This window comes from Falco cherrug, chromosome 2 (genome assembly GCF_023634085.1).
Source record: "Falco cherrug isolate bFalChe1 chromosome 2, bFalChe1.pri, whole genome shotgun sequence".
Taxonomy (NCBI): Eukaryota; Metazoa; Chordata; class Aves; order Falconiformes; family Falconidae; genus Falco; species Falco cherrug.
This window is the reverse complement of record NC_073698.1, coordinates 85416498-85436131: the sequence shown is the minus strand read 5'-3', so window position 1 is coordinate 85436131 and position 19634 is coordinate 85416498. Positions and strand designations below refer to the sequence as shown.

The following is a 19634-nucleotide window of genomic DNA, read 5'->3' as shown; positions in this document are numbered from 1 at the left end:
TATTGGAAAAAAGGTTAAATCAGGTGTCAGGTTGACACTCAAGTGTTCCTCCATCTCAGATACAGGAAAAACTTGGTTAAAACAATTATTTGAGGGCTATAATCAGGGAAACAACACATGGTATACCACTAACCTAAAACCATCCAGAGAGCAGTCTTCTCAGGTGACATGGTAGGGATGTCACCCATCTTGCAATCTGAGTGGAAAGTGACTCTTGGAAAAATCACATAGGAACAAGCACTCTCAGGTCTGAGAAGGATCCAATTTCTTGGTGTTTCTTACAGCTTAATAATGCTCAGCCAAAACCTACCAGACAACTTCTCTTTTGGGTTATCTGAGTAATATTTTACACAGTGATGATGGATACCCATTAAACTGGAAGAAATATTGACATACAAACCATTGACATTACATTGACATCTGGCCCAGTCAAACTACTTTGTCTTCCAGAAGGAAACAGGCTTTCGCATCCCCCCACCCCCCACCCCCCGCTTTTGTATTGTATCAAGGAGAAAGACTATCTGAGTCATAAAGAAAAGGCATAGCATTTACCAGATATAACATCCAATTATGAAAACAAACCAAGCAACCCACTGGTTATATAAACACTATTTGACCACTTGAAGTTTAGAAAAACTAGCTGCACACTATCATAGTCATTCATACACCAGTCTGACTTCTCACTCTTCGGTTATTCAAGGCAATTTTTGAAACATGTAGAATTAATTCTGGTGAAAAGTAGAATCCAAGTGAAAGAAAACGAACGGCATATCCACATAACTAAAAAACGAGCATCTGAGGCTATCACTACCAGTCTGGCACAACAACCTTGCGTGTGTAATGAAGCTTGAGATGTTGATAAAGGTCATATGGTGAGACTATAACCAAGATTCATCTACTTTAGTCAGATCTTCTCTGGCTTTACCTTTAATGGCATCCCACTGATAGAGGTAGTCATGTTTGTACACAAACTAATTGATGAGGAACTCTACTAAGACTTTTAGTACAGAAACAATCATGCATGTTGACAGTTACTAATAGCAGAAGGGAATTCTCACTCATGAGGGATGACGGCTATTCATAACATTTAACTGTAGGTTAGTTGCTTTGTGGGGAGAAATGATAATTAAACTGTTTTATCAATCAGGGGAAAAAAAAGGGGTAAGACATAAGGCATATTGAAATTATTTGTGCTTTACAGGTAATGAAAAGTTTATATCTACCCAGGGATTTCCCATGCTCCCAAAACTCAGGAACAGATTTATGTAGTTTTTCTTGTTCACTCGCCCTTTCCTTGTCCTTTCCCCCCCCTCTTCCTCTAAATCCAAATGCAGCTGAATAGCCACCAAGTGTCTGTTTAAGGCTGCTCTCCAGGCTTCACCAACTGCATTCCCTCCCAGTGTTACTCTGTTGCCTACACACAGGCAGCTGGGGAGACCAATGACACCTCCATGGGTTCACAGATAGGACATGAGGCACAAGAGCCTCATCCTCCTGTAACAGCAGCTGGGACCAGGCAGGACATCTTACTGTATTTAAAACAAACCTAAGTACCTAGGTGTGCACAACTGATTCTGGTCCAGGATCTTCACTGATGATAATGGAGGAGAAAATGCTTACATTGGGTATCTTAATCTGAAGCTGCATTCACCCTAATGGAAGTGTAAAGTCTCAACTCCATCCTCTTTGCTGTCCACACCCATCAACTCTGGTGTTTGCTCAGGGGTTCAGGCACTACTAGGAAATTTATTCTGTAAATGTTCTTAGTGCCCACTAGTCTCAGAAGAAAAATGCATTCTTTTAAGCAAGCAGTTATTTTCAAAGGAAACATGCAAAACCATTTTTCAGAAGTATGTTATGCCCTTTGATAGGTTTTAAAGTTAGGTTTACAGGAAGGAGTTACAATCCTATGTAATACTGAGGTTGACAGCCTCAAATTACTATATCAGTGAACAAACAAAAATATTTCAGTGGCAGCGTTTATTATTTTTTCCTTGTAATAAGGTCAGATACATCTTAAATGTAATTATAAATTATTCTAGTGTGCTACTTTTACACAAAAGAAAGCAATACAACTATTAATAAATTACACTTTGCATGGTCTATCTAATAAGTTATAAAATAATTAGAATGGCTGACATGCTATCTACTGATTTTATTTTAATAGCACGTGATTATTAATTTAAGAATTCCATTTAGTAAAAATCAGTTTTCCATTTTCAAATTTAAAGACTCCTTTCAAGCTTTTTAAGTGAGCTGATATAATGTTAATTTTTTTCCCAAACAGAGCACAGAGAACAATCACATATGAAAGGAAGAAGCCTTCTCAAACAGTAAATCTGCACTGACAGAAAGTGCAATGGCACTCAACTCCTTTTCTTTTGTTGGTTTTTGGTTTTGTTTTTTGTTTGTTTGTTGGTTTTTGTGGGGGGGTTTATTGTTTGGGGTTTTTGGTTGGGTGGGTGGGTGGGTGGTTGGTTTTTTTTTTTACATAAGATCCTGGCAAGGACAACTGGGGAAACTGATAATCTGATCTGTGACTTATGATTTCCCCTGCAATTAGCCATAAAAACAGACTGCTTAGATTGCTTCCTTCTCACAAAGCCTTATTCCATGTAACATAAAAAAAATTAGACCACTGCATAGGTCTAGCCATGCATATAGAAAGAACAACTTAATAAAGACTGATAAATAGGAAAGGAAACTAGTTAGTGCATTATAGCAAACAATAGTAATGGCATGACATAAATCATTAATTTTGCTCTTAGAACAAAGGTGGAAATACTTACAAATCAAGTCAATAACAAATTTATGTCAATTAGAAAAACATTTTATTTCTGTTTTTCAAGGAGGTTCAAAAGGATTTTATCTAATATAAAATCAGAATCCAGTACCTGTGGCTTGCTTGTGGCACAGCCTAACACAGGGACAACCAAAAAACAGAATTCCAAACACAGAGACTGCATTGCTATCCAGGAAAGAACAATGTTATCCCTTTAGCATCTGGTGCAGCATAAAGCCATTATAATGCAATTAGGCAGACTAAGGACCAGCTGTTAAGGAACTAAAATTAAAAGGTGAAGACTTTGATAAGAGAAATGCTTTGAAATAAATCTCTTACAAAATGTTTGCATTTTGCTTTGCTCAGGACACTGATCTGGGTTAAGCATGAAAGGTTCAACATAATACAGATCAATGATGCCTGCCCTTGCACATAAAGATTTACTACACACTGCCACACACAGTCCTCTGTTCTTTACACTCTGACTGATGAAATTTAAATTTGCTACATGTGTGAATTGGCAACAGTAGACAATCATGGAATTTGGAAAAAAAAAATTATACTTTCTTCCTTAACTCTGGAAAATTTTGCTTCAAAATCTGTCTGGGACTCAAATGCCGCTGACAAAAAACAACAACAAACAAACCTCAAACAATTAATAAGCATGACAGAATCATAAGATTTAGCCAGCACTGTTTGATTTTCAGACTGATATGTCTATCACAATTTTCTTCAATCAGTCCAGGAATAGATCCAATTCCTAAAAAGACATTTCTTGCTATAAGAATCTGCATTCATATAAAAACCCAAAGTGGTATTTTAATAAAAAAGTACTGTGCAATGTTAAAGTGTTAATATGAACACTATAGCTAGAACTTCAGAACAGTTGAGGCTGGAAGGGACCTCCTGAGGCCCCCTTGTCCAAGTTCCATAGTCGGCAGAGGGTCAGCAAGAGCAGATTGTTCAGTGCTGTGTTCAATGGGGTTTTGAGACTCTCCAACAATGGAGACCCCACAAGGTCTCTGCACAATCCATTCCAGAGACCAACCACTGAGACCAAGTTTTCTTTGTACCTGACCTGAATTTCCCTTCTTCCAAGTCACATCCCTTGCCTCTTGTCCTATTGCCATGCACATGTAAGAAGCATTTGTCTCCCTCTTTACCAGCCTCAAGCCGGGTATTTTTAGATAGCCATCCCTCTCACCCAGCCTTACTCTGAAAGGTGAATAAGCCCAGCTCCTCCGTGCCATGCCCAGTCCCAAGCCATCATGGCAGCCCTGCTCTGGACTTGCTCCAGTTCACTTGTGTCTACAGGGAATGCCAAAAGCAGATACTGTGTTCCAGATAAGTCTCAAGAGAGCTGACTTAAGAGGAGGCATCATGTTCTGATGGTGTGCTGTTGATTCATGTTCATGACACAATTTTGCCATGCTACTAAAACTCTATAAATTGTTGTTGTTCTTAAACCTGTTAATAAATTATAACTTTCTTCATTTCCAAAGAATGTTGGAAAAAAACCCTCTTACAATCAAGAAGTGTTTTACCATTTTTTAAAATAGTCTACTGCTTCTATAAAATACATCAGATAACTTGACAACTTTTACTACAAATCACCAGAATGTCTACTGTGGTGTTAAGGGGAAATGGAACTATTTGTCAGTACCGATCCTTCACAAGTATTTTAATAATTCAAATGATCACAACAGGGGTTGTTTTCTCTCTTTTCTCTCCCTGATACATTTTGCTATAGAGCAAAAAATGGAAAACAACTGTGTAATCCCAGTTGAAGCAGGAAACAAGCTAGATATCTAGACAAATTCAGGTGCTTGACCCTGAAAAGCTTGCTTAGAATTTCCCAGCATTAAATTTCAAATTACATCACTCCAGTACAAAATGTTATAAAATTTTGCCTGCTGCACTTCATAGTTAATAATTCAAACGTCAAATGTAAATGTTCCAAGGGCTGTACTGTCACACTACTGCAAACGTACCTCATAGTGATCTTAATGACATATTTGAGGACATTGTTCTTTGGATTTCCTTTCATCACAGACCTCTGACACAACTACAGCTATATGCAATGCAGCACACCAACAAGGTTTGAGTTAGTTATGCAGTAAAGCTCTCCAAGATAGCAGACATTTCATCAAGATGATAAAATATGACTCTAGTAAACTGAGGAACTCACTGCTCAGAAAAATCAGCCCTCTAGGCAAAGGAAAAGCCACAGAAATAAAGTAACTAATATGGCTGCAAAGTCTTCAATTCTCTATGAGAGGCTGAGCAAGATGACTCAAAAGGTTCTCAAAAGCAGAACCAAGATTTAGCTTCCCCTTTCCAAAGGTGAAGGATAAAGTAATTTACTTTCTTCTTGTCACTAACACAAAATTTAATTTTATTGCTGGAGGAGTCCCAGCGTTGGAGAAGCAGTAAGTTTTGTGGCCAGCAGTGGAAAACCCAGGAGGACTGAAATGACTTCAGGGGATTTCTGAGCAGTTCTGTCTGGCACAGCAATGCTTACCCCTCCTGTTCAACTGTACGGACCAGAGTGACTCGGATGCAGACGGTTGTACCTTGCTGGCAACTGAGGAGCATCCTCAGACACCGCTGCTCAACTAGTGCAGGCCCTTGTTGGGGAAAGGACTGGGGAAGGACAAGGGAGAGAGGAAAGAGCAGAACCAGCCACTAACATGGCAATCCAATTTACAGCTTTTCAGAGCAGCTGCCTGGAGCTTGCTTGAGTCTTGGACTGAAGAAAAAGTCAGTGGAGATCACAGTCTGATTAGTGGCACTATACAAAGACTATTTTAACAAGAAATTAATCAGATTAATATTTTTCCTTAAAGCTTTGAATCTAGGAGAGCCAAAGAACGCACAATACGTGGTGCATAGGTAAATGGTAAAAGCACGGTATCTGATTTATCTGGATCATTTAGGAAGACAGGAATTCTGACCATGTATGTGCTGCAAGTCACCAGTGACCAGGGCTAAGGGGCTACATCCTACCTGCAGTAATTACCAGCGCTCCTGTCTACAGGTGGCACTTCATTAATCATACAAACACCGAATTCATATTCTCTTCCTTATGAATGTGCGTGCCTTCAGTCTTTTCCAGGCAACAATTAATTCTACCAAGGAGTATTTTGCTAAATTCTCATGGTTTCTGAATGTCTCAGGACATCCTCATATTAAAATAAATAAATAAATAATAATTTTTAAAAAATCATGCTAGCAGGAATGGTTTTTCATCTCTTCATTTATGTACACATCTTTTCTTGTTATTTTGTTTCAGTCAAGAAGCACATATAAAAAAACATGAACAAATTAACTGATATTATAGATGTAGAGATTAAGCCAGAAACCTGCCTCTAAACATAGCATCCTGTGACCTAGCACTACCTTCTCAGAACAAAATCCTGAGTGAACAAAGAGGCTTTACATTTGTTATCAATATCAACAGATATTTTTTTGGTTTTGCCAGACCAATGGGAAAAAAAAAGTAAGAGCAAAGGGTTTTTTAAATGAAGAATAGCATATTTCTAGACTCAGTCTTGAAGACTTTAACGAGAGATCTTCCGCTGACAATGGTCCTTAGCAATTAAAAAAATAAGTTTCTCAAAACCATGACACTGTTATAGCACAATTATGTAAAGTCTTCAGGCAGACAATTTATAAAGGAGAAGAGTGTCTTTATTAACGGCACACTGGCAAAGCTTAGCAAAAATTTAATGAGTAAACTAAAAAAAAGTACTTCATGAAAAGACAATCTTATGAAACAAATAAATGAATCTTACATGAATCTTACATGATTCAGCAGAAGATTCAAAACCAGCTTGCCTTGTTACCACTCTGGAAACCATACACTCATTTTGCATATTATAGTCAAGTTTTCATAGCCCATCCTATCCTTATCAGTTTATCTGAAACAGGCTTTTGAGACAATTATTCTTTTTTGAATTGTATGTTGTATTATTCACAATGTTTTCATTTCCTACTAGCACTTATGGGACTTGGTGTCTACCGATCTAGGCAGCACAAAACAAGCAGAAAGAATAGTCTCTGCCTGACAGATTTATATTTTAAATATTGTACAAAACAGAACTTGCAACTTTATTCATTACAATGGTATAAACCTGAAATGATGGCAACTTGCCTGAACATAGTTATAGCTGTCAAAAAAGTTAGAGCAACTATGGTTTGGTTTTGAAATTTGTCTTTTCCCTCCTTTCTATAACATGGATGAATTCAGGGAGCTCCATCTCTATTTATTTATTTTTATAATATTATTGTACATTTGCCTCGAGAAACATGCTTACTCTCTCTTCTCCTTTAACTTCCTCTGAAATGGGCAAACAATACTCCCCTGATTCTGTAAAGATGATTACATTTTATCTGTAAGAAGTAAAATATTGCAGAAAGCTTCTTTCTTTCCCTTGACTAAGAGTAAACTCTTAAAACCAAACAATTATCAGCATCAGTCTCTAGTCTGTCCATTCTGTTCAACAGGTCCATAAAAGTACCTTTTTTCTTTTCATGGAAATAATTTGCTTAAATATATTTCTGTACACACAGAATTATTTTTTCCCCTATTTTTTTCTTTTTTCTTTCATATCCCTCTCCCCCCCCTCCCCTTTTTTTTTTTTTTGGTGGGGGGAATAGTGAGGCATATCCCTGACTATCTCTGTTACCTTTTAATGATAAAGTGATAGCTTGTACTTTTTATTATAATCTTTAAGAAGCTAGTTCAGTAGCAACACAATAGTCTTTCATCCAAGATAGGTCATAAATACAAGCACGGTCAGTACCAATCTGAACTGATCCTGTCTAACATGCAATATAATCTTTAAAATTGAGGTTCATGGGACAGGCGTTCTCCTCTGGTGGATGATGATTACACTACAAACTCCACAATACCTTGCGACTCTGCTTGAATCTATCATCACTACATTTAGCTGTTAAACAAACTGAAGTCAAACACATCTTGGAAAGCTTACAGCAAATTCCCTTTAGTGTGGTAGGAATAGTTATTCCTGTGTTGAATATTAAAAGGGATAATCTCCACCTGCCACAAAATAAGTGGCTGCAGAACACATCAAATACCTGACAAAACGCAGGGCTGAATGGTGAGCAAAGCTGAACAGTGTACTTTGAATTATAAATTTATGACAATTTAAATAGATTGCTTAAGATTGGTTTAATAAAACTTAAGTAAGGAATACAGTAAATCAAAAAATCCACTTTATTTATTTTGTTTTTATTAACTCACAGGGCTACCTATATTTAAGACTTACCTTCTTCAGTGTTACACATGTATGTGAGGTGCTTAAGAGTATATTTACATAAGATTCTTAGACATTTTAGTTGGACTCTAATACAGCTCTTAATCCAAATGCCTTCTAGTATGTTTACAAGATACAACCAGGCAAAAAAAATCGGTCCTACTGTCTAATGAGTGCTAAGTTAAGAACTTTTTACATATACAACACTGATCAATGTACTGTACAAGAGTCAGCAAAGACTAAGGGCACTTAGAGCCCATGCGTCTGCTTTTCCTCTGGGTAAATTCCCCTGTAAAAAGGAAAATAGACATGAGGATGTCACTACTGTAAAAGATTAAAAAAAAAAAATCACAACCTCAGCTGACAAATGGCATAGGAATAGAGTAGCTTGTGAGATAGGAAATAAAGTAAGAAATACCATTACAAAAGATTCAATCCTGCTAAATATCTTAAAATATTTTAAGATATCTCAAGCAATTGTGGGTTTCTGTAGATTCCCCAGACTGATTTCAGCTGACCCTCCCATGCACACAGACCACCATTAATTTTAGAATTTCTGATGATAAATCCTTGCTAATTAAATACGTTCTCGCACAATTTTCCACAGACTTAAGAAATTGTATGTAACTATGAGGGCACAGACTTAAGAAATTGTATGTAACTATGAGGGCTCATTGATATTTTATATATATATATACTTACATAAAAGCATTTTAATCAGATGGCAACACCTTGAAGTTTTTAATACAAGGGTTCTAGTAAATATATTGGGTCTTACCTCACTATCCAAATTCAAGTACTTAAGTTAGGAGGCTAATCTGCTAATGCATAGGCTGTTGAGGAAACCAGACACCAATGTGAATTTCTTGCTTGGACTTGCTTGCTGAAGGAGATTATTGCTCTCTATTGTTCAGGTATTTGAGCCTAGTAAGCCTACCTAGATAATACAGCAGGCTAAATTACGTAGCAATAGTTAAGCAAAGCAATTACACCTCCCCAGCATATTCCTATGATGTTCTTTTCTTATTGTACCCTGAGAACACAATTTGCATTCAACAATCAATAAGTAATTACTTTTTATCTGAAAAGCATAAACTCTTTATTCATTCATTGTTGAAAAGGAACCAAGAGCCCAATCAAAGACCATTCAACTATATGGAAAAATTCTCCAACTTACTTTTTTTTTTAATCTATATATCCGATTTCCCTTTTGGACATTTATAAATGGCTGCATACTTGGTTCTAAAAGAAGAGTGAACAACTATGTTAATGGCAGCCATGAAAACACTCACATGGGAAAACTGTAACCCTGCAACCCAAAAAAGAAAAGAAAAAAAGAATCTATGACTTCTTACAGTATCCATTTTACTGCTGTTCAATAAATAGCGCATAGTTTTCTGTTGCTTTTGCAAAGATGCCAGGCACTTGCACTACCTTTGATTTATTTCTGTTCAAGTTACATAAAGAAATGTCTGAAACCATGTTAATGCACACTATTGATCCAGTAATAGTAATAGATTATATGGCAAAACGTATTTTATTGGCTAAAAATAGGGGTTATAGAGATAGGATGCTCTGGGGTGTAGCTCAGAGCACGGGATGCTCTCACTGTTAAAAGCTGAATTATTTTTTTATGGTATTTATGGGCCTTAATTCAATTTGCTGTTTGCTCATTTGATGTATCACTCCTCACAACATAAATTCTATATGGAAGTAAGATAATAATGTTATTTCATGCTGCAAAACAGTTTGATTTAAACTGAAAATATTTATTCTGTTTATGAGCAGCTTTTTAAAGCCTGTGACATGCTACAGTCCAATCTGAAAGTTAATATCACAGAGGACACATACTTACCTACCCAGATGAGATTGTGTTAGCCTACTCAGATTTCTCTAATGTATCGTGGTCAATGAACAAGAAGATCAACTTCATTGTCCTAACTGCATATTTTATGAACTGTGACAAGTTTGTTATAACTCATTTGCTCTAAACTTTTATTCTGAGATTGCAAAAGCACCAAGAGATAAACTCAGCAATGTCAACAAGCTCGGTGGCATAGTTCAAGCTGTGAAGGTTCAATAAATAGGTCTGTAAACATTGCAAATCAACACAGCTTTTGATGAAATGTCAAGCAAGACAGAGCTTAGCTATATTCAGCTCAGCTTGAACTCATAAACCATTAACTGGCCTCTGTAGTTTCCAGAGAAATGTATCTTATGAATAAAGCACAAATATTGAAATAGAAATAAAAATATTTTCTTTTTCTTAAAGAGAGAAGATTAATATCTATTTAAGAACAGGAGACAATATTTTAATCATTCCAGTAAAGACTGATTTATAAAACCATCCAATATGACAACACTACACATCCTTATGATGGAGCTACCATTTTTTCACCTCCAAGTTTGGAAAGAATGCAAAAAGTAGGAAGAGAAAACAAAATTAATTTTGAAATACCAGAAGATACTTCCGTTTTGAACCACTGCAAAAATCTCTGGTTTTTTTCCTGCATGACGCAAGAAAATACTGCTTGCCTCAGAGAACACACATATTCACCTTCCATTTTTAGAAAGAAGAATAGAATAAAAATTTTTACAATGCATCTACATTTATTTATACATATATATAAAATATATATAATGCTATTTTTAACAAGCTAGCATTATTTTTTTTTTTGCCACATAGTGGAGCATTTATTACACATATACAGTAAAATAGTCTCTAAAGACTTATTTCCAAGTGGCTTGAAAGATACGAGGTTACTTTAGCTACTTTTTAGAATCAATCCTCTGCAGACAAGTCTATGCAATTACCCTAGACTGAATGCAGGATTGTTTTTACCCGATGGCCCAGTTTCCAAGCTATTTCTATATCATCAGTTGAGTAATTCGTTTGACCATGTCCAAATTTGTTTGCAGTAAACTTTACATCTTTCTGCTGTCTTTATAATGACAGGCTCATTTAGTAAAACAATTAAATACTCTTTGATCAGCTAGCATCTATTATCTACAACTGTGCAAACACTCAGTATTGTCATTTGAACACATTACAATGTCCGCTGGCAGGGGGGAAAAAAAAATCTGTTTAACCTAATAAAAGATTTACCGCATGCAAAAGTTTGTTTTCCCTTCTGTATTAACACCCTGTTGCTATTCTTGAACCAGGTTTGAATTTAAAAATAAACCTGTGCAAGCCACGGATATCTGGCAGAAGGGAGCTGGTGCTGTGACGGGGCCAGTCCCCTCCCAGGAGCCCCATTTGCCCTTTACCTCAGAGTCCTCTCCGAGGAACTTCCCACAGCCCCCTGTACACAGCAGGCAGCGCCTCTGCCAGCCACAGACATCCCAGGAGGCAGCCAGCTGACCTAAATGCCATCGTTAGGGTTGTGTTACTACTGCTCTTCACTCTTTTGAATATTCCTTGTATTCATTTACAGCCGGTACTCACCCGACGCATCCCCTGGCATTGCCGGCACTGCAGTGTCTTGCTACCTTTGTGGGGAAGCGGACAGTTGATTTCCCCGTGGGTACTTCTCTCTAACACATTCTCTGAAGTAGGAGAAACCTGGAGGGAGACTCATTGCCAGGTGCAGGTGACACATACATGCAATCACCCTCCAGCTTCACAGGCACAAAGGGAGTACCCTCTTCTCAGAGGCTAACAGGAGAATTATGTCCAGTTTTGCTTTCTTAAACAACAGCGAGGTACTCTCCCAAGGCACGCAGCCAGTGTCTGCTGCACTCCCTCCCTCCTCCCTGAAATGGTTTCTCCCTACACAGGCTCAATCTACCTGATTATATTCTCTCCTAATCAGTAATCTCAGTTTCCCCAGCAGTAGCAGCCCTCCTCCTCCACCCGGGATTTCTGGAGGGCAGGCTGCACCAGCAGAGCAGCAGTGCTCTGGGGAAGCAGGGCAAGGGAGCAACATTTTGGAAACACTCATGTTTCTGTCTGCTTTTTGTTAGAATGCTGGAGTGCAGCGCATGTCTGCGTGTGACACAGATTATCCTTCCTGCTTTTACAATCCCATTCAAAGAGGGTTAAAGTCCCTAAGAAAAGAAGGCTACCTGCTTCATCAAACAGTAACCGCTTTTCAATGCGTTCTTCTTTGTGTATCCTTTCCCTAAAACTATTTTACATCCCTTTCATACATGACAGTGTTTTTCCATCTGTGGTATATTCTTCCCCAAATCTAGTTAGCAAATAAAGTAGAAGAGGTATGATTCCTTTCCCCTCCTTTTTCCACTTTTAAACTTAAAGAAAAGGGGAAAGATAAGTGCAACCCATATTACCATAACCAACTTTAACATCACCTGTTGTCTTTCAACAAACACGCTTACTCTAACCCCAAAAAGCTTGTTTGTGGTTTTGTTTGGGTTTTTTTCTTTATTTTTTTAATAACTGAGAGGGGGACACACAAAACAGTTTTCCTCTTTTCTTTTTTTGTCCCGATTATTCCACTCTTATTACTGCAATATTAACTTTTATTTTCCTGTAAAACTTCTAATCAACATTTAAAGACTACCGCAGAATAAATTCAGAAGTTCTTTTACTAGATAACGGGCTTGTTTTAAAAACATTTGTCGAGAGAAAGCAGTGGGCAAAGCATCGATCAAGGAAAGATTTACACTAGTATTTCAACCGGGCCGTACAACGTGTGGTCTGTCAGGCACAGCACAGCATAAAACTGTGACAGCAAAGAGGCAGGAGACGTGGAGATAATAAATACTCAGGACTACTCCATTCTGAGATAGTGTGGTGCTGTATTTAAGCATTATGAAGATCTCTAAAATCTGGTGATTTTATTAACTAAGCTAAACTGGCTGTTGTGGGCAGTGTAAAACTGGAAGTTATCATAAACCTTGGAGTCTGTGTAGATTAAAAAAAAGTAATAGTATTAATTAGCATTCATTTGATAGCAGAGCCAATCAAGGGGAGGGGGGGAAGGGGGAAAAAATATATATAATCATAAACTATATAGCACCCTCCTAACAAAAGTGGATGTCTATTGTTCTCAGTTTTCAGCACAAAAGTCCGGTACAGAGATGCTTCTGAAGGAACAGTCAGCCTGAATATTACTGTACGCTCTGACTTGAAGTGGCTTCTTCCACAGTTACCATGGTCAACCACCACTCCTCCCTCCCCTTGCATCCTGCATTGAAAGTAGCATCACTGTTGCTGGAAAGGTCCAGCTTCATGGTCCTCCTAATACCTCAATAGAGTTTGTTAGTAACAATCTGTTTCTTTCTCAAAATTTAATTTTTCTCCCAAAAACATGCAATACAAATGTTAAATACAAATGTTATTTACTTGGTTGATTACCTGTTATCATTAAACGCAGCAAAACCTCAAATCCGGCAGTTCAGTTCTTTTTTAAATAACAAAATTAAAAGGTAAAAATTAATAGAAAAGTAGAAATCTAGAAATCCAGATATTGGGGCGGGGAAAAAAAAAAAAAAAACCACACCACAAACCCCAAAACTATGCAGGCATTGATCTGACATGATGGAGATGTTAACACATTAGATACATCTCCTTTTGTGCTACCCTAAAACACAGACTGTTCAGAAAAACACATTCTTCCCCTGCAAAGCAGGGCATATTTTCTATAGGCCACTCCGCTTTTCACAGCGGAACTTCCACACAGATTTGAAAGGTTACAAGCATATATACTAGACATTTTCATAAACTAGTCTGTCCAATTTACTAAACTTTTTTCCACTTCAGCTGCAAGCTAATAAAAATATAATAAATTCAAGTAGGCTCCAGCTTGAATTTAACTTTGCTGTGCTTTCTTTTTGTCACCCAAAGGAACATACCCAGCCTCTCTCTGTTTGCTGTAATAATCCATTCAACTGAAACTAAAGGTCATTTCATGTTCTATTCAGGGTTGTTGACTTATCAAGGCTTAACAATTTTTTAGGACAACAGCCTAGAAGGTTACTTGAAAGTAGCTTTAAGTTAAACCTGTTAGATTAAGCTATTTGAACTACTCAGTCAGTCATGGAAAAAAAGACAGCCACTAAAAGTTTTTTAATGGAATGCACAAGACAACAGAGCATCTAGGCACATTCCTTATGCCATTTACAGCATGGGGGATGCCTCTGTGCTACCAAGGGTAAGTGTATCTCACACCAGAATAGCATGTTGCTGCATATCTGGAAGGCTCAGAGATGCAATTTCAAGCCTCCGTTATGAGCAGGACAGGCTGCGTGTTTACTTTCACCTGTTTTCTAAACAAAATTCAGCAGAAACTGTGCATGACTGAACATGTATATGATGGTGAGCTTATTCCAGTGCTAGCATAACGCAGAACAAGGTTAGTAAGTAATTACAAATAGGGATGCTATGATCATCTCCATATAATATAGCTATTTACTCTGTAACTCTGATAACATGAAGACCTGTCACATCCATGTCTTGAAGAAACAGGTGCTATAGAAACACAGCACTAGACACAGTGCCTATTCCCAAATATTCCAAAAATTTCACAAATTTGACATAATCATGAAAAGCAAGGAAGAAATAGAAGAAAAAAAAAGAGTAAGTCCACTCATTAACATAAATTAATAATTCATAATAAAATAATGATTAGAGAGTATAGAGGAATCTAGCATGAGCTAGAGCACATTGCTCAATCTCTTAATTTCGGCTGGGAAGAAGAAATAGCAATTTTCAGTGCAATCTACTCCTCCTTACAGAAATTGTTTTCCATCACTTTGCAAAAGGGCAGACATGCACTGCAAAGGGCAGTTGCTTCAATCTCTAGTCTGTGTGTCTGCACCACAGGAACATAAGGACAGGCCTCAGCTAGAAAAGATCTTGTTAAAATATTAATTTCACAGAAACAGTTACTTTTTGTCATTTATTTTTGTTGTGCATTTATCAAATGCTTTTCTGGGTTTTTTTTCTCCTAAGCTCCACAGGAGAGTTACACTTGCTTGTAGGAAGTCTTGACTGGGGTCATTAGCTGATGTAAGCAAAAATACCCCTAAATGTTAAAGCACCATTGCTTAGGTTCTCTAACACCTAGACAAAGTTATTGCAATTCAAAAATTAAGTGCTTTCTGTGAAAGGAGGGAATTTATTTTTAGTGTTACAACCTGCAAGCAATCTGAACTAATGACAAGTTGGTCCACAACTGTTTTCTGTCATGTCCAAAAGAACCATAAAACTCCTGTCACACACAGCCTTTGAGGTCATGCATGAAATGTAGCTGCAAATCACCTGGTGAGAAAAGCACGTCTAAAATCATACACCACAGTTCAGCCTTGGATTCTTCCCCCATATGGGATTCCTGGTTTTACAGAGCCATACTTTAGGGGTCCGCTCTTGTTCTCTGACCTCTTTCCACCTTGTGGGCTGAAAGAGCTGCACAGAGTGCTCAAGGACCATCTCTCCTGCCCAACACAAATGCCTTCACCAGTTTCTCACCTTGTCGTGCCTGCCACAGTCTTTTCCTTCCTCCTGCATCACTAAAGCCTCTCTGCCACTGCTACCCAGCAAGTGTTGACTGGTGAAAGGAGGGTGCTACACAGAGCAGCTGTGCCATATAACCACTGAGGAACCAGCTGCTGTTACAGGGAACTCAGCCGTTGAAAAATAAATACCATGTAGGTGGTTTGATATTAGAACAAAGAGCTTGTTTGTCTTCCTAAGTAATTTGGAACACAGGAGAGGAACTTGCATGTTTTTGAAAGAAAAAATCAGAGTTTATACAGACACTATAAGGAGTCCTTACAAACTGCTCATGAGAAGGAGCCTTCTACAAGGAAACCTGTTATATTCTTCTGTAATTGAGAGCTGTTACTACTGAACGAGCTTTATACAGAAATACACATTTTCCTTAGATTGAAGTGATTTTTGATAATCTGGGATTAGAAAAAGAATAGCTAGAGCAGAGGCAAAAAAAACCCCAAAAAACCCAAGCCAAAAACTGCAAAGGCTTTTAGAAAGAATAAATTGATAAAATCACAGGCAAAATCCTGATTTGCTGAGGTCAAAGGCAAAACTCCACTGGAAATTGATTTTGCTTCAAGAGCAAAAGTCAACATCTGCTCTATTTAGTGTTGCATTATGGAAGAAGATAGCTGTTCATTTGTGCTGTGCTCGAGAGGCCTTGCTGAACACTAGAGCATCTCTGTATACTTTCCTATAAATATACACAAATAAAGCTACTCTTATTATATAATTATATAATATAAAATAAATAATATATTTTCATATATTCTGTCACACTTTTATATAACTTTTTTATATATATATATATATGCATGTGTAGATACACATAATTTTAGCATATCCTTATATTTCAGGATTTCGGGGTGGGTGTGTATACATTTTTGAACCACAAAATTCTGTTTTCATCAACAAGCTCCCCCATTTTTGTACTTCTGTCTTATACTTTTTCTTACCAGTGTTACCAAGTGATAACAGCCTGCCAAGGAAGCACACAGCTTTTAAAACAGTGTTATCTTAAAAGCTACAGGATATAATAATATTTTTACTTTTTTTTTTTTTTTTTTTCAAAAAAAAAAGGAAAATAAAAGATCATTACTGCTGTATCATATGCAATCCCTGGAAGCATCTCAAATGACCCAAAAATGTATTTCCTTATATAAGGTGGCTGTAAGTTGTCCATTTTCAATTCCTTTATACATTCACAGTTTGGACTACCTGATCATATGTAAGCCTAACTCAAACGTGTCTATTCAATCTAACATCTTGTTTGTGGTAATAAAGGACTGCCTCATTAGGTGAGGAATTCAAAATGTGTAAGTTTTGCCACATGGTTATAATAAAGCAGAAAAAACCCCTATCTCTTGCAACGGTTTTTATCATCCCAGGCTGGAGGATTACAAGTGTTATGTGCTAGTGAGTCATTACCGTGCTGCCCACTGTAATCTGCCTGAAAACTAATGTATATATATATGAGAAATAGCTATTTGTAGTCAGAGGTGTTTTCAGGAGTAACGTACCTAAAGTTTAAGACACAACAAAGATTTGTTAGATCCTAATTCTTTCCAAAATTACTTCATCACTGTAAGTATATGTATTCTGACTCAGTTTCTCAGGAATATTCAAGGACTGCTATTACTGTAGCAGTATGATGACTACTTGGTTGAATGGAGATAAAAAGCAGTTTCAGGCCTGGAAGACCATACATATTGAATTTAAACTGCGCACATAGGAACTAAAGATATTATCAGCTATAGCATAATGTACTGAAGCTTGTCCAATTGTCAGCTGGTGTTGTGATAAAGTAAAAGAAACGTTATTAAATCCTTATCTCCATGCAAACCCACTCTCAAAAACCAGTCAGACTTTCTAGGGTACCAAACTACAAAAAAAGCCAACCTTATCTGCAGACAACTGTCAGAAAATCATAAGAAACAAATAATGTCTGCTGGATGTAATGATTTCTGATAATTTTATAAACCAGTTTCACTGAGTTTTATAATCCCAATTTGCTGTAAATTGATGTTTGCATGGAGTTTGGATAATGTCTTAATTAGGCAAGCTAAACAGTAATAAGTATTACAAGATATTCCAGTCCCTGCTTTCTCTTGTAAAGCTTTTCTGTTGCCTCATGCTTCCTCAAGCAGTGGCAGAGGTCTCTAGCAGAGTTCCCCAGACTTCTGCAGGGCACTCCGTACTCTGTTCTCCTGCACTGCCTTTTCTTCCTTAACTTTTGATCCAGTTATATTTATTTTTCCATTTGAGCGCTACAAGAAAGCATCTGGGACAGCTTCTAAGCGAAATCACTACCTCAGCCTCCTCAAAATATCTGTGCTGCTCCATCCTTCGTACGCTGCCCCTGAAAAGCACTGCTTTCCTTTGTCTAGTTTCTTATGACAACTAAGGTAAGGACCAGGGTATTTGGGCACTCTCAGAGTACGTCTGTGTTTGCTTAAAACTGAACAGCCTTGGCAAGATCAGTTTTAAACCAGACCCCTCATGAAAACAGGCTCATGCTGTATACATCCTTGGGAAGCCTTGAAGGCTGGACCTTACCACCAGAGCACCCAGCATTGCTCATGAAAGACAAGCGAGCTATAAATCCAGTACACTTGAATCAAGAAAAGCACAGCAGATTTTCCCTAACCTTCAGTGTATTTTTCCCACCCTGTATTTCTTTGGAGCTACAGACCCCTTCATTTCTTTCCTGATTTTTTGCCTTTGTTTTACCTCGTCTTCTGATTTTTTTCATTTGCCTGAAAGTCTGGTTCACTTTATATCCCCATTACATGGTCTGTCTTTACCTAAATAAAAAAGACCTTGTCTTCAAGAAAATTAGAGCTAGGAATTACATTCTGTTTTCAGTAAAGCTTATTCAGTCAAACTTATTAAAGAAGGAAAAACATCTGTTTATACTCAGGAAATGTGTATTTGCTTCAGAATATATTCTGGGTTTCATTGACTAGCACCATTACTCTGATCCCACAACTATACATTGTGCCACCCCCCCTCCCCCCAGAAAACAAACCACCAAAACCCAAACCAACCAAAACCAAAATTGCAAACATCCAAAAAGTCAAGTAGAACATCTCCAGCACCACATTACTGACCATTCTGAAGCACTAGTTTTGTACTCAATCACAACTTCTCTTAACCATTTTTTTTCCTGCATTGTCTCACCCAGTTACAAAGACCCATATTGCTTGCCTTGTGAAACCTTACAATTACAACAACAGCTGCAGCCTGCTGTAAAACAAAACCTTCTTAACATACATCTCACTGATAAGGCTTAATTCAATTAAATTGACCATTAAGATTAGTGTAAATTGAATTGCTCTCTCAGACTTGCTGATAATCTCTCGACAGACCAATAAATATGGGGATTCCAAACAGAATGAGTTATGATGCTCAATCGAATACTGTCGTGTGTCCGCCCCTGCTACCCTCCCTTACTAACCTCCAGAACATCACAGGGATTACACAATAATTTGCTCTAGAAGGCTTGTCAGAGATTTGATATTTTGATCCCAGTTAATTAAACAGTCCTAAGTCTGCATACAGAAAGCAAGTTGCAAATGTTCACTATAACAATACAAACTGACTTAACATCTGAGACACAGATTGTAAAATACACTAAAATAGTCATCATTTCAGTTGCAATTATGCAAAAAGTAATGCAGACACTGGACCTGAATCCAAGCTCAGAAAGGTTAATGAAAGAACACAACCAGAAGCTAATCTGCATTATTCAGGGCTTTTTAATCTTTAAATAAAAACATAATAATAGTAATAAAAGTAGGTTTTATCTTCTTACTCTCCCCCCCCCCCCCCCCCCCCCCCGATCCAGAGGATAGGAACAGTCATTTCTATACTGCAAGAAAATAGGTTTGTGAAAATTATTCGGAAGAAATTCTTTACTGTGGGAGTGGTGAGACACTGGCCCAGGCTGCCCAGAGCAGCTGTGGATGCCCCATCCTGGCAGTGCTCAAGGCCAGGCTGGATGGGGCTTTGAGCAACCTGGTCTGGTGGAAGGTGTCCCTGTCTGTGGCAGGGGGGTTGGAACCAGATAATATTTGAGCTCACTTCTACCCAAAACCATTCTATGATTCTGTAA

The 19634-nt window shown here is 37.6% G+C and overlaps 1 protein-coding gene across 10 annotated transcripts in view; it reads right to left on the bottom strand.

Annotated features, from left to right (window-relative positions):
* Positions 1 to 19634, bottom strand: part of DMD (dystrophin) — a 1162157-nt gene that overhangs the window by 1026604 nt on the left and 115919 nt on the right. The window contains exon 1 of one of the 10 annotated variants that reach the window (XM_055701081.1): positions 11510 to 11757. The exons of the other annotated variants lie outside the window; for them this stretch is intronic. Coding sequence (XP_055557056.1) covers positions 11510 to 11528 — 19 coding nt within the window. The 5' untranslated portion in view covers positions 11529 to 11757. Of the gene's footprint in view, positions 1 to 11509; positions 11758 to 19634 lie in introns of those variants that run through there. 10 annotated transcript variants of the gene reach the window in all.